Genomic DNA, 14,246 nt, shown 5'->3' with positions numbered 1-14,246 from the left:
TAATCAACATACTACAGACACACTCGGAAAGTTCCAACATGGAGCTTCTCGAGCTTGGCACTATTGCCATTTGGGGCCCAGTAATTCTCTGCTGTGGGGAACTGTCCTGTGCGTTGTAGGATGTTGAACAGCATCCCTGGCCTCTGGGATGTGAACAGCATCATCTCCTCATTACGACAACCAAGAACATCTCCAGATATTTCTAAATGTCCTCTGGGGGACAAAATCACCCACAGTTAAGTAATTTCAGGTCCACTCCCCCTTAGGGAAAATGGTACTTTACTTCAGGCCTATACACATCTCAATCTATCTTTCCTAGTCCTATCTGAAACATCTCAAACCCAAGACCCGTTGTGAGCCCCACGTCTCCCCTCTGCCAAGGATAACCTTCTTGTCAACGATGCCTTGTGTCACTGCCCTCCACAGCCACCAGTGCCTCAGCTCTGCCTGGACCTATGCTTGTGGCAAGGTGTAGGGTGGCTTATGAGGGAAAGAAGTTCCCACAGAGATGGTGCTCTGCAGAGAACCCAAAAGGGCAGCCAGTGGGCTGCAGAGCACCAAGTCCAGAGCCTTCCCTGGTCTCCCCGGTGTTACCTCATTATGTTGGAGGCATCTTCAGCATCAGGGTCAGCGCAGTACTTGTTGGCAAGAATGAGGCACGCATCTGCTGACTCTATCTAAGACACCGAAAGGGAAATCACAGAACACAAACATATAAATAGCCATGCTTGGCTGTAGTCTTTCTCTGTTGACAGCTTTTGGGGAGTCTGGTGCTTTGCAAGGAAAGAAAAAAAATAATCCTGAGAGATTATAGTTTTTGTCAAAAGGGTAGGTTGCAAGATCTTGTTATGGTTAAACATTTCATCTTGTTGTTGTTCGAGGGTACATGTATCTTGGCAATTATGCTTTTCAATTTGCATAGTCACTTAGATGTAATCTTTCCAGATTTCTTTAAATAACAATTAATGAAGACTTTCAGTCCCCTCCCCTGCTTCCTTCCCCAAACAACGGATTTACCCCATTATCCTAAATTTTCTAGTCGGGAAATGGCGTTAGGTGAGCTAAACCCCTTCTCTGAGGTCACCGAGTTAACTGAATAGTCAGGGATTCAGAAAGTGAGACTCCAAAGTCCTTCACTGACCTTTTTCACATCTTAACTGTGGAGCAGAAGGAAATAAGAGCCCTAAATCAGATAACAGCTTAGTATTGTTTAGTATTCGATTAGCATTCAGATATTCGAAAGACAACAAATCTATGTGTATGAAATGATGTGTTACAGATGAACTCAAAACCTACTGACTTATCTAAACATGAGCCAAAATAAGATTTATGCCTTTGAGGGAATGATGAGTTATGTTAATAATTGCTTGCATCTAAATTAGGTCCTTGAACAGTAACTATTTTCTCCAAGTTCTCATTAGATTTCACATTAGTCATAACTTGGATCATGTCTGGATAATATTAAGAGTAACTGGACTCTATAAGCATAAGAATTCTCGTGCTGGCTCAGGTCTGCAATCTGTCCCCCTTGTTATGTTGTATTTAATAGACCATTCCCGCATTTTGGTGGGAGGCCATGGTTTCCTCCATGGTATGTCACAAATTGTCTCTAGCTTTCTTTAATAATCCAAAGAATTTACCGAGATCCTTCTACTTATTCACGTTTGCCAATGACATTATTTACTAAATTATGTAGTGACCACAGTTAACATTTAGATGCCAGCGGAGTCACAATATTAATCTATACCCCCTGCCATGGAAATATTGAACGTGCTTACAAAATCTATATAAAACGAGCAAAGCAGCAGATGCCACTTTGCTGTATCCTTTTCCTTTATAAGCCTCAGGTCTGCTTTATAAGAAGATTCTAACTTAGCAGATTTTGAAATGAAAGATTAGCCCTTTACCAAGAGATATCAGATATCTGCATGTTTAGTTTTGTGCTTTTAGTCTTCGGTGGCGGGAAAAAGAGGAAGCTCAAAATGTTTTATGGCCTAGTCAAATTATATTTATACTTTATCCTTCATGTTCCTTTCCGACGTAAATAATAGATTTCAGAGCTACACTGAGTCCAATTTAAGTATTTAAGATGGGAATTACTCTATTATTATCTTGTATATGAGTCTCCTGAATCCGTACAATTGCTCTACTCCCTTGAGGAGTGCTGATATTGAGGGAACCAGCAAAATAACTGTCATTTTATGACTCGTCCAAGTGAGGGAAGTGGTCTAGCAAGTGCCAGCGGAACGAAGCTCTGGGACCAGTGGAAGGGTGATGTCAAAGCCGGTGGCATCTGACTTCTCTTATTAGGGGTGTGGAGGTGACTCTTGGCCATCTTAGGAGGCATATGGCCTCACCACAGAGTCAATCTCCCTCTGAGATGGAGTAAAAGCGGAAGTCCCCTCTTCCTTCTTACCTTGACTCTTGCAAGATCATGCGGATTGAGGACTGAACCCTGATAAAATTCCACCTGAGTAAAATGTCGTTTGAACAGAGCCTCAAGCTCCAGGTTAGGGGAAATGCTGGCAGGGAGAGAAGAAACAGCCATTAATAAAACAGACTCAGGTATTCCTGCTTCCATGGCCGCCTTTCTCTCTGACTTCCAAAGAGAAAGACCTAGGAAAAGGCTTTCACCTTCAAGGCAGCGCCCTTTCTTGCCAGAAATAAAAGGTTCACACTCCAAAGAAATAAAACCCCAGCCCCCTGAAAACCCAAACCAGTACTGAGGTAAAATGAAGAGGCTCACGGTCTTCACAAAGTCTGATGAGGCCAATGAGGTGAAATGTCTTCAACTTTGTTAGGAATGGGATCTCTATTTTATGAATAGAGACTGAGCTGTGACATCAGAGATTAGCCAGAGGTGCCCCTGGCAGAGCCTCCTACCATTCCCTCCCTCAAAGCCTCTTCCCTGCTTCTCAGCCACATGGACTTCTCATCCCCCAGGGCCTGGATCAAAACATGTCACCTCTGAGCAACCACAGACAGAGCTAATTTACTCTCGGTACTGTTCTTGATTCACACATGCGTACACTCCTCATCATTCTTAGTGCTGAGCTGTACAGACATCTTTCCCATTGGAGGACAAGGATTAAAACACTGATTGACCTATTCATCCATTTATTAGTTCTGTAGAGATGAAAGATATCTACTCTCTATAGGTCTTAGGCTAGGTGCTGGGAGATGATATTTGGTTTGAACCTACTAGGTACCAAGAACTGTGTTAGTCAATGCTTGCCTAACATTCATTAAGTGCTTAGTATGAATTGTTAATGTTTTCCAGAACTTATTATGTGGCAGACACCATTCCAAGCACTTGACAAGTATTAACTCATTTAAACCTCAAAACAACCCTGGAGGAAGGGATGTTATTAACCCAAAGCTTAAAGAGGTTAATTAACTGGGCCATCTACTACAGTGCTGACACTGACAGATGCTGGGGACACGAAGGTGAATCCCAGCAAGTGAAGCATTAGCCGCCAGCTTGTTCATCAGACTCAAGCAGTGGGTGAGAGAGAAACAGAGCCTGTGCAAATCCCACCCGTCTTTGAGATCCATTACTGGTCGGGCTCCTCTTGGGAAGTCTGCCTGGTCATGGAAGAAATGGTGGTCTCTCCCTGACACAAATGACCGGTGCAGTTCTAGCTCTTGACTAAACCGACTTCAGTCAGTGAATATAGGTTAGATGTTGAGCTCTAATTGTTGCACACGTGCTCATCTTGAAATGCCCAACCAATATGAGGGCAGAACCTACGCACGCTACTTCTCTTGAACCTTCCATAATGCTCTGCAGAGGACGGGCCCCTCGGCTGGTAATGAGAGGCTAAGCACTGAATTGTATCTGTGAGTTCTGCTCCTGTGCTGATGGCCTGGCTGGTCTTTTCAGAACTGGGAGAATTCAGTGCTGAGAAGCAAAATGCTGGCGCTCAGACATGGTGGCCATTTTGGTACTCTAGGAACAAATGTCAAAAGGAAGGAGATGCACAGAACAGAAGCTTATAGGGAAGTCAACTTCCATGGGATCTTGGAGCAGGATTGAGGCCTGGGCCATCAACCCCCTATGGAGCCAACACCAACTCGTAAACTTTGTCCCTTAGTACCTTGGGGCTAGTGCTGGCCCTATGGTGGCCTCATTTCCAACAAAAAAGAAGACAGTGCCACCCAAGTCAACATTACTGAGTCCCTAGACTCTAGCCCTGGGGCAGACTAACTTTTACCTAAAAGGGGATCAGATGAAGCTTAAAATCCCAACAACATTGAGCAGAAGGAGAGGTCTTGCTTTCAACTGTACAGCAAACATAGTAAGACCTGTCTTCTAAGTTGCTTGTCAACCTAATATATTTTATCTTTCACAATAATAGCTAACATTTTTTGAGCACTTACTGTGTGCCTGATTCTGCTCTGTGTACTTTACATGGATTATGTCTTTTCATTCCCCCTACATGGTAGAATGAAACCATTGTGATCTCCCTATCTTATGAATGTGAAAACTAGGGCCCAGGGAGGCTAAATAACTTCTTGGGCAAGAGTGATATGGAATACTCGTACTTTGGCTCCCTGTGTTGACGAAAGGAGAGATCGTATGCCCGGGGACCAGCACAGGTTCCTACACTGAGGTTTCTAGAAATGGCAATTATTGTTGCAGCTGTGATTAGTACTTTATACCCTGCTTCCTCTTACATTTGTGTCTTGCATGGCCACCCTGTCGCTCCTGTAAAGAATCCACACCAGACAGCTAATCATTCCACACCAGACACTGTGGACACACCTGGATCGAATCGATCCAGACAGCTGATGGGACAGTAATGATGTGTTTGACCCATAATGAACTTCACTCTTACTTGCCAGAATTGCCTCCACAGAAGCAGGTGCCGTTCTCACCATGAACTAATGGGTTGGTTCCCTTTCCATTGGTTCCATATTGTCCTCTCCAAGGAGGCCACCTGGGGCCATGGCCAATTCAACTCTGCACTGCCCCCCAACACGGCCCTCACACTACCACTCCTACAGACACTCAGGAGTCCTCCTCAGGGTGCCTGGTTGGGTGGAGGGTCTCAAAACAGCAGCGGCCCCTTACTTGTGAAGAAAGACGATTTCCACATTCACATCATCCCGGTCCTTGTGCAGGAAGTCCTTCAGGAAGTTGGAAACACTCTCCAGAGTGATGTGTCCACAGACCACAATGTGCCTGAACAGGAGAAGCCAGTTAGATGGGGCCAGCCCCGCGCTGACCTGGCACCCACCCCAGGCAAGACAGAGGAAGCGCACAGCTGCAGGGAAGCATTCTTCTCCTCCCAAGGCCTCAATTAAAGCCCAGCCCCATCCCCAGAGGGCCGTGAGGCAAAGCAGCGGTGCTGGCAGGTGCTCAGAGACTCCTCGGCAGAAAAGGCATATGGCTTCTCACCTGATGCTGCACAAAATCCTATTAAAAGCCCAACCGTTTGGCCAAGTGGTTTTATGCATTGAACAATAAGTGACATTATGCTTGTGCTTAAATGCTGCATTATCAAGTCCCTTGCAGATTCATATCTTTCCCTTTCTGCCCACAAAGCGTCCTCTTGAGAGATTTACCGAATGAGTCTTGGTTTATGACATAGAGCTTATCAGGTAATGAGATAACAAATCTTGCTGAAACGATGATTTTGTGTGTAAGAAAGCGGACTTTTATCAGGGTGGCTAATGTGCAGCTTGACACGTTATGGGCTCTGCTGGCCATAAGCAGTAAAAAGGAAATTTTGCATTTTTCCGCCATAACTCCTCTGACAACGGGGGCATGTAACACTTTACAGTAAGTGAGCATTACTCAGGGCTAAATGGGGATGGGACGCCTATGGAATCGGAGATCATGCTGCAGGCTGTGCATCCCCAGATAGCTGTTTCCCTAGGGTGCCCAGGATTTCCACGAGAGCCAAAGCATTTTACTTCAAGATGGGGTCTTGAAGGGAAGAAGCTGGAATGGTTTGCCTTGATCCAGCGACGTTTGGACTTCTGTTTCTGGAGATGGTGGCTTCCCCTGAGGAGATGAGCCTCTTTTCCAGAACTGCTGGGACAACCATCTCCCTGACATCTTTGGGCTCCTGGACCCATCTGATAAATCTGAACCAATCTGGCTACCCTGTGGCCATTGACATTTGCTATCTGATGCTCCATCAGGACTAAGCCCTTTGGTGCAAGGGTTAGCCCCACGACCCAAAGCCAGGGCCTGACTGTGGAGAGGAAACCTGCTGGTTTCTAAAGGAAGACAGCAGCAAGGGGCTCAGCCCAGGTCCCCGTGCCTCCCGGGCTGCTAGGGACAGAGGCTGAATCCCTGGCCCGGCTCTGAGGCATGGGCAGGTGGCGAACACCCAAGCACGGTAATTTCGTGGGAAAAAATTTAGAATGGTTAAGCCCCTTGCACCTCATAATTGCTCGGTGCACATTCCAATAAGGCAGAAACCTCATTGGCTGAAGGCAGCTCATAATGGGAGGAAGTGATGATCACTTATGCAATGTTCCATTAGATGCCATTACAAGAGCCTGCCCTTTCGTTGTAATTTGGTGCTTGACTAAGTATGTGAGAATAAGGCAGTAAACTCATTGGTGAAAGGATAATGATGAAGAACAAAGAGTAAATCAATAATATGCACAATGCAGTTAATAATATCACCATTATGGACTGTTATTGTTACGGTGCCGCGCTCAGTGGCCAGGCAAGCGAAGGCCGTCACAGGGAGGAAAGACTGTCCATGGGCTGCCCCAGAAGAGAAGTTCCAACCCGATCACTTTGTTCTCTAGCCAGTACCAGCCAGGTTCAGGGAGGGCCCTTGGCCACCCATCCAAATGCCCCACATCCACATAACTAACTCCCTCCCGAAATACATCCTGTGTCAGAACACGGGATATGAACAGAACACTTGGATTACACACATTTTTATCCTGTCATCTCTTAAAATATTTCTTGTAGCACATGGGCACTTACATGGACAAAACAGGCTGCAAATGAATTTGCATGTTTTGTGTAAGATTTCTGATTCTGAATTTGCCAGGTGTGTGCAGAAAGTGACCCGAGATGCAGGATCTCCCTCCTGACCTGACATCTAGGTCTGCATGGGGGCAATTCTAATGCCTTCTGCCCACAGACTCCCATGACTGCGAACAAGGCCAGCGTGAATCTGATGTATGGGCACCTCCACAGGACAGATATGGGGTTAGGGCCCTCCCCCTCACCTGGATGTGAGAACAAGCCAGACTGGATCCCTTGCCCTGCCACCAAGGATGTGTGTGACCCTGGGCAACCTCCTTATCCCCATTCAATAGATGAGGGAGCTGAGAGGGCCAGCTTCCTGCCCCAGGCACGGCAGAGCTCAAAGTTCTATACCAGTAGAAGCCTGGTGATTACTCAAAGCTGGACTCGAATCAATGATAGGTCCGGGGAAATGCCTGAACATTCATTCTTCCCATCCTGTGTGCAAAGGACTGAATGAACATCTGCCAGCATCCTTCTCCCTGTTCTGAAATCGTTCATCTCCAGGACAGATGTGTGAGAAGTGGAAGGGAAGGAGATGAGTTCACCCTCTCACCCTTGAATCAAAGGCCCTGCCAGCTGATTTATTCAGCTTTAGAAAGAGTCAGGGTTCTCCTAGTTGAAAATATGCTGGGTACATATAAAATATATTCCAGTGCAATCAATATTATCCCTTAAGCCTTTAATTAGCTTTCACTTCTCTTAAGAAGTAGACAAATGCAGGCAGAAGAGGAGCGGAAGAAAAGGATTGACTTTTCTCATTTGATGCTAGCTGTCCAATACCATTCTAGACAATTGAGAATATATATCTTTTAGCTACAGCATGATTTCTGGGGTGGAGAGCAGCCTTTATCAAAAAGGAAGAAAAAAAATCTTCCTTCAACATAATTGGTATTTCTGCTCAGGAAAAGCAAGATTGATTGAAAGCAGATTGCCTTTTTGCCCAAGGAGAGTTATTAGGTACATTATCATGGCAACCTTGGAGAACCCATATTGTTCCAATCTGTCCTATATCTGATTTGAAGATTTATGACTTCCCCCCTTTGTGCCAATAATCACTTCCCTCCATTTTGTTTTCCATACAGTGGAAGTTATCAAGAAGCCCACATATTGAACATGTTTGAATGCAGTTAGAGTTGATGGATGGGGAGAAGTCACCTCTCTAACTCAGCATCTGCATTAGAAGATCAGCTCCATGAGCCTGTCTGTGTCTGAGGGAGCACGGGGGCCCCTGCAGGAGCACAGGGGATGGATGGTGAAAAGGGAAAATTTACTTTCCAGAAATATTATCAAGACTTTTGAAAATTCCAGGGACTGTAGTTGGGGAAGGGTGTTATTGCAGGGAGAAGAGAAGCAGAATTTGTTGTATCCTCGATGATTGAAAATACAATTGAAAATATTCTAAGACTGGGAGCTGGGTGTGCTCTCCTTGGATACAGAGTGATGGTTATTCACGGTACACAATTTAAAGGATGCCAAAAAGATCCTCATCCAAAATTATCTCTGCCAGATTCCATGACACCTACAAATCTACTATGTGAGATCTGTACTTTGATAGCTCTGTGTTAGCTCAGCTCAGACACTAAATAACTAAATAGTCTTAGGCAAGGTACCAATTCTGCATTTTACAACTATAAAGTCAGAGTCTTGGAGGGGCTGGAGCTAGTATCTGATTCATGAGGTTATCTTGAGGATTTATTTAAATAGATAATACATGTGAAGGGCCTAGTAAAGGGTCTGGGCCATTGCAAGCATTATTAAATGGTAGGATTCATGTGATATATATAAACCAGTAGGTAACAGATGTAAAGTGCTCTAGGGCCCCTGGAATCTCACCTAATCCTCAAACAACCCTATGTTCCTACAATCTGCATCTCTGCAGATAACCTCTCTTAACCTCAATTTCCTTAAGTTGCATGCCTGACATCCCACAGCAAGAAAGTGATTTGCCCAGGATGTGACCCAGCTCTCTGGCTCTAATGCTCACTAAGATGAAGGTGTTGGGGTGCAGAGAGCAAGGGCTGGAGTATTTCAGCCTCTGCTCCTTGATGACAGGCAGGGCTCAGCCAGCAGGATGTCCTCCTGGTCACACAGTGGAGGGGATGCTGGAGGGGTTCTCACTGGGCCAGGAGAGAGGCTTAGCCTGGGGACTGGGATAGAAAGAGATGATTCTCACTTAAAACATCCCAGTGTTGCAGCATCACTAGATGCTGGCTGCACGTGGTCAAGGCAACAAAGGCTGAGGGATGGCAGAAACTCTAAACCAAGTCTTTTACACTGAAGCCACACAATTCGGCAAGCCAAGGGATGGCAAAATGATGCAGATATCCATTTTAGACATCATATGTTATGTCCAGCCCAGGATGCCTCACCAGCCTAAGGATCCCGAAGATAAATGATCCATTTATGGTGGAGAATATTTAGGAAAGGTACGCTATGACCGTAACTAACACTGTTCCCAACGTGGCTTTGGATTTGAGCTTCTTTAAATGATTGGCATCCTTAATGATGGATTTCTATAGGGCCTGGCCATGTGGTTTGTGAAGATGGCCAACAAACCTACATCAATAACCATTTCTGATCTGATGGGGCTTCTTTGTTTTTAAAATTTTGTCAAGTTCTGTAAACAAATCTTTCTTGGGCTAAACTAATGTTAATGGCTGGATTAAAAGATTCCTCTCAGATGCATGAAGAAGCATCTTAAATGCTAGAATAGTAGCAGATGACATTTTGTGTAAAGGAGCTAGTCATCCAGTGTAAGCAAATTCGCCTGGTCTGGGGGCAGGGCTCCATAAACACAGGCTGAACTGAATTAGGGGTGGGTAATACTCGAGTGTCATGGAGCAAACCTGGCGTCAGTAGATGAGTGTGACAACCACAGTAAGAATAATGCTTGACTATTACAAACACTACCAGGGTTCACCAAACTACCAAGTGTTTTTTTCAAGAGTACATTTTCCCTAAATGAATATGGGTGCGCCTCTCCCATCATTAAGCTTCTCCACCCCCAGAATCAAATCCCATGAATTCTCCATAATCAGTCTACTTCCTTCCTGGAGATGGCGGAGGGAAGCCAGGATGCCTCAGTTGAGTTGGGACCTGTTTCAGAGCTCAGTTCCATTGGTGCCTTTCAGAATGGGCAACTTAGGGGAGGTGACCTAGGGCAGGAGGCATAAGAGGATGCCAAGGGGGGCCCCCAAACTCTTCAAGGCTCCAGTGAATAAGGTCTCCAGAGACCCACTGAGGCTGAGTTGAGCTAAATAAGAAATAAGAGCTAAAGTGACCTACACACTTTTAAGAAGACTCGGGTAGTGTTGTTTAGAGCCAGTAGCCTTGAAAAAGGTAACTGGGACAGGGATGGGCTCCACTCCATAGACTCATGTTCATCTTAGTATCAGAATGGCCCTTTGGGAATATTTATTATTTTAATGTGGAAACTGAGGCCCAGAGATTTAGCACACGGTGAACGGCAGAGCAAGAGCCACCCTACCCCCTCGTTCCGATGCCTTCTAGAGAGAGGGAAGGCTGATGTTGCTGAAAGGACCTGAGCTGGGAATCAGGAGACTGGGGCCAGTCACTACAAAATGAAGGGGCCCAGACAGAGTGGGCTGCACCCACAGACACTGATGGATCCCCCCACCCCGAGTTCTAGCCTCTGCCCCTTCTAGTTCATGCCACCAGCATATCTTGTCTATATGTCTGCAATGCTTCCTAATTCAGTTCCCTGCTCACTCTCCCCGCCACCCTCACCCCCCCCGAAACAGCCAAAGAGCAGGACTGAGGCAAATCCAACTGCATCAGTTTCCCCGCCGGGGCAGGGAGGTCTCAGATCTCTCTTTAGCAGAGCCTCATTCTAGGAAGACAATGTAAAATGCACAGCTCTGGGCTGTTTATTTTTAAAGATACTATATCCATTTTTACTGGAACAAGTATAAAGAACTTAAAAAACCCATAGCTATCCTGTCACAATAAATCACACAGAGTAAATTGAAAATCCTATACAGCTTTCCCTGAATACACTGTGCTCACTTTGTCAGAGAGGTAGATGAAACGTGGCATATATTGATCTAGATGTCTCTGTAAAACTATAATATTTATATCAAATACATATGCTAGAACCTCTTCTGTCTTTCCGCTGGGACTTCTGATCATGCTCCTTCCATCCCACCTCCCCCAAGCCCCGCCCCCCCAACCATTGGTAGTCACCGGCTTGATGGGAATGGAACTTAAGAAGGACTTGTCAAGGGAATTCAGCAGCATTTGATCATATAGAAAGCAGGGTAGGGGTGGCAAGAGACCTTACAAACCCATACCACACAGTGGTCAGCACTCCAAGTTCGTGTTGTCCCTCCAAGGTTGAATGTGAACCATTCAGTGTCCACATAACTCTTTCTCCAAGGCTCTCAAACCAGCGGAGGTTTTGGCAGACTCTGGGCTTGACATTCCACTGTCACCTGGTGGTGCTTTCTTTGGCTGTTCTGTCACACAGCTTTCCCTGGTTTGGGTCATGTCCGTCAGGGTGACAGCTACCCCGGTTCTCCCCTGAGGTGCAGGACCCCACTGCCCAAAAGAAAGGAAGCCGACCCACCTCTCGCCTTCCCACTTAGGCTGTCCCAAAGGAACTGACTTCCACGTAGGGGAGTTCACCTTTGGCCAACAAAAGCTAGCTCCAGGCTGTGTGGGTCCCATCCTCCTACCCCACCTTGGGATCCGGATCAGGGCCCTCAAAGCTTGCTGGACTTTCCAGAGCTATCTGCTGACCAGTGGGCTGGTTGGTAAGATGTGCCTGTCTTGGCCACCCTCTGCCACTGTAAGTGTAGGAGAAACATAACCGTTAACCACAAGACTGTCGGATTAGATCATTGGCTGATTCTGCCACCTCAGATCTACTAACCATGTTCTACTAACTTGTGAGAGAACAGTACTTGTAAGGAGGACAAAAATGAAAACAGAACAACTGTGAATGTGTATTGAGGCTGCAATCTCAAACCCTGGCTGTAGCCATTTCCAGTTAAAACAAATGAAAAACAAAACCAGCAAACAAAAAGCCCAAGGAGGTTTAGAGATAAGAAAATCTCCTACCCAGGGCCACAGCGAGTACTTTGCTAATTACAAAGAAAGGAAATGCCTTCTCCCTCCTGGTGAGGAAGAGAATAAAGTAATCATCTCATCCAGCTGTCAATAGAGTTATTCTGGAAGAGACAGGCTGTTTTGCCGTTTCCCTAAACAGGGGCAGAAGGCTGAGCAAATAGATCCCAACAGTGCAGCAAAGGTTCCTCTGTAAAACAGAGCCCCAAGGTCACAGGACAGACGGCTGGTAGTGCCAACAGTGAACACTGAGATGTCCTGACCAGATCAGAACTTTGCACGAAGTAGGTGCATCTTACCATATGGAGATGGTTAGGACCTAAACCACGTCAGAGGGATCTATGTCTATGTCTCCACTATCCTAGATCACAATTAGATCTCCATAATTAGAGCATGCACATGGAATGATCACACATCTTTTGTAGTTTGTTGACTAAAGGGAGCCTCAGTCCAAGTCTTAAAAATAAGCTCTGAGGGGCACCTAGGTGACGCAGTTGGTTAAGTGTCTGACTCTTGGTTTCAACTCAGATTGTGAGATCGAGCCCCACATCAGGCTCCCGGGCTCAGCGCGGAGTCTCTCCCTCTGCCCCTCCCCCCAACTCTCTCAGTCTCTCTCTCTCTCTAAAATAAATAAATCTTTAAAAATAAATAAATAAGGGGCACCTGGGTGGCTCAGTGGGTTAAGCATCTGCCTTCGGCTCAGGTCATGATCCCAGGGTCCTGGGATCGAGCCCCGCATCAGGCTCCCTGCTCAGCAGGAAGCCCGCTTCTCCCTCTCCCACACCCCCTGCTTGTGTTCTCTCTCTCGCTGTCTCTCTCTGTCACATAAATAAGTAAAATCTTTAAATAAATAAATAAATAAATAAATTCTGACAGCTGCAGAGTAGGAGGCATTGGTTATATTGACCTGTCCAGCAGGCACCCTCTCTTCTGTCAATGGCACCTCATTTTTAATTTGGGTAACCAGTCCTCTCTCATCAGATACAGTCTTGGGACCTTGACCCAAGTCATGACCATCCCTGAGTTTCTGCTTGCTGGGACCCAGGGTGGCTTGCCTTGCTCAACCATGTCCTTTTGGCAATCTTGTTCGTCAGCTTTTTCCTGAATTCCACAAGGTACTCTAACCTTCCAAAAAAAAAAAAATTCCTTTTCTGCTTAAGTTAGCAAGAATCCATTTCTGTGGCCTATAACCAAAGAGCCCTGAACTGGAAGAGTTGTTTACCTTCACCTTCGTTTCTCCCTTAATTTTCACAAGGACCCAGTAGGCTGGTGTAGTTTTGGTTTCTTTCTCTCCCCTCTTCCTTTCTTCCTTCTTGGAAGAGGACTTACACAGCCATCTTAAGTGGGCAATTCCATAACTGCCTGACTCTCCGAAATTGTACTGTGTCTCTCCCTAGCACCCCAGCCCTTCCACGTTTTATTCATCCCATTACTGCAGGCTTGGTGGCCCCTGGCCATTTTCAAGTCAGTCTTCCTTTGACCCGATTCTTCCAATCCTAGATGGTGCTCTGCTCTTACAGAGAAATCAGGGCGCTGAACTGCGCTTTCCTCTATGCAGATCAAAGTAGATTTGCCTGTCTCTCCTGGGTGGTGCTGCTTCTGAACAGAGGGACCCCGAGAAGAGAAGACCAGGGCAAAGGTCAACCACACCCTTCGGAGATGAAGGTGGAAGAGAGGGAAAATGAGTCCAAGCAAAGAAATGGTTCTTACTTTTCGCCCTTGTAGAGGGGAGGCGTGTTAGCTTTGATTTGCAAAGCGAGCCCCATCTCCCTGCTAACACCCCTGGTAAATCATACATCATTGCCCTAAGGCATATCTTGTTCAGACTGCCTTCCCATAAAGACAATCAAGTTGACACATCCTGGCCTTATTCCCCAGCCATACCCCAGGGTGTGGCCCCAGTTAGCACACACCACTAGCTATCCAATCCACTCTGAGTAGACCCAACATTCTAGCTGGCCTCCAGCATCTGTTATACACATAAGAACTGGGAGGAGTCCACAGGTTCCAGGGTTTGCCGGGGCATAACACACCCCTGGGGACACTGTAGGGGATGAAAAAGAGGGTGCTCGGGGTAGCATCAGCAGCTCCCCCACCCTCCCAAGTCTCTCTGCATCCCTGTTTTACTGGGTTTACCATTAGATCCATAGGTTTTTAG

The 14,246-nt window shown here is 46.1% G+C and overlaps 1 protein-coding gene across 29 annotated transcripts in view; it reads right to left on the bottom strand.

Moving 5' to 3' along the window:
- KCNMA1 (potassium calcium-activated channel subfamily M alpha 1) overlaps positions 1-14,246 on the bottom strand; it is a 744,082-nt gene that overhangs the window by 200,073 nt on the left and 529,763 nt on the right. For all 29 annotated transcript variants that reach the window (XM_088020031.1, XM_028109572.2, XM_028109573.2 and 26 more), the window contains 3 exons: positions 5,075-5,185; positions 2,417-2,522; positions 595-677 (listed from right to left, as the gene is read on the bottom strand). In XM_088020031.1, coding sequence (XP_087876157.1) covers positions 595-677; positions 2,417-2,522; positions 5,075-5,185 — 300 coding nt within the window. The remainder of the gene's footprint in view (positions 1-594; positions 678-2,416; positions 2,523-5,074; positions 5,186-14,246) is intronic.

The sequence above is a fragment of the Eumetopias jubatus genome, unplaced genomic scaffold, assembly GCF_037043125.1.
Source record: "Eumetopias jubatus isolate StellerSeaLion01/CBP00866 unplaced genomic scaffold, mEumJub1_p1.0 scaffold_17, whole genome shotgun sequence".
Classification (NCBI taxonomy): domain Eukaryota; kingdom Metazoa; phylum Chordata; class Mammalia; order Carnivora; family Otariidae; genus Eumetopias; species Eumetopias jubatus.
Note: the sequence above shows the minus strand (reverse complement) of the source record. Positions and strands in the feature narration are given on the sequence as shown.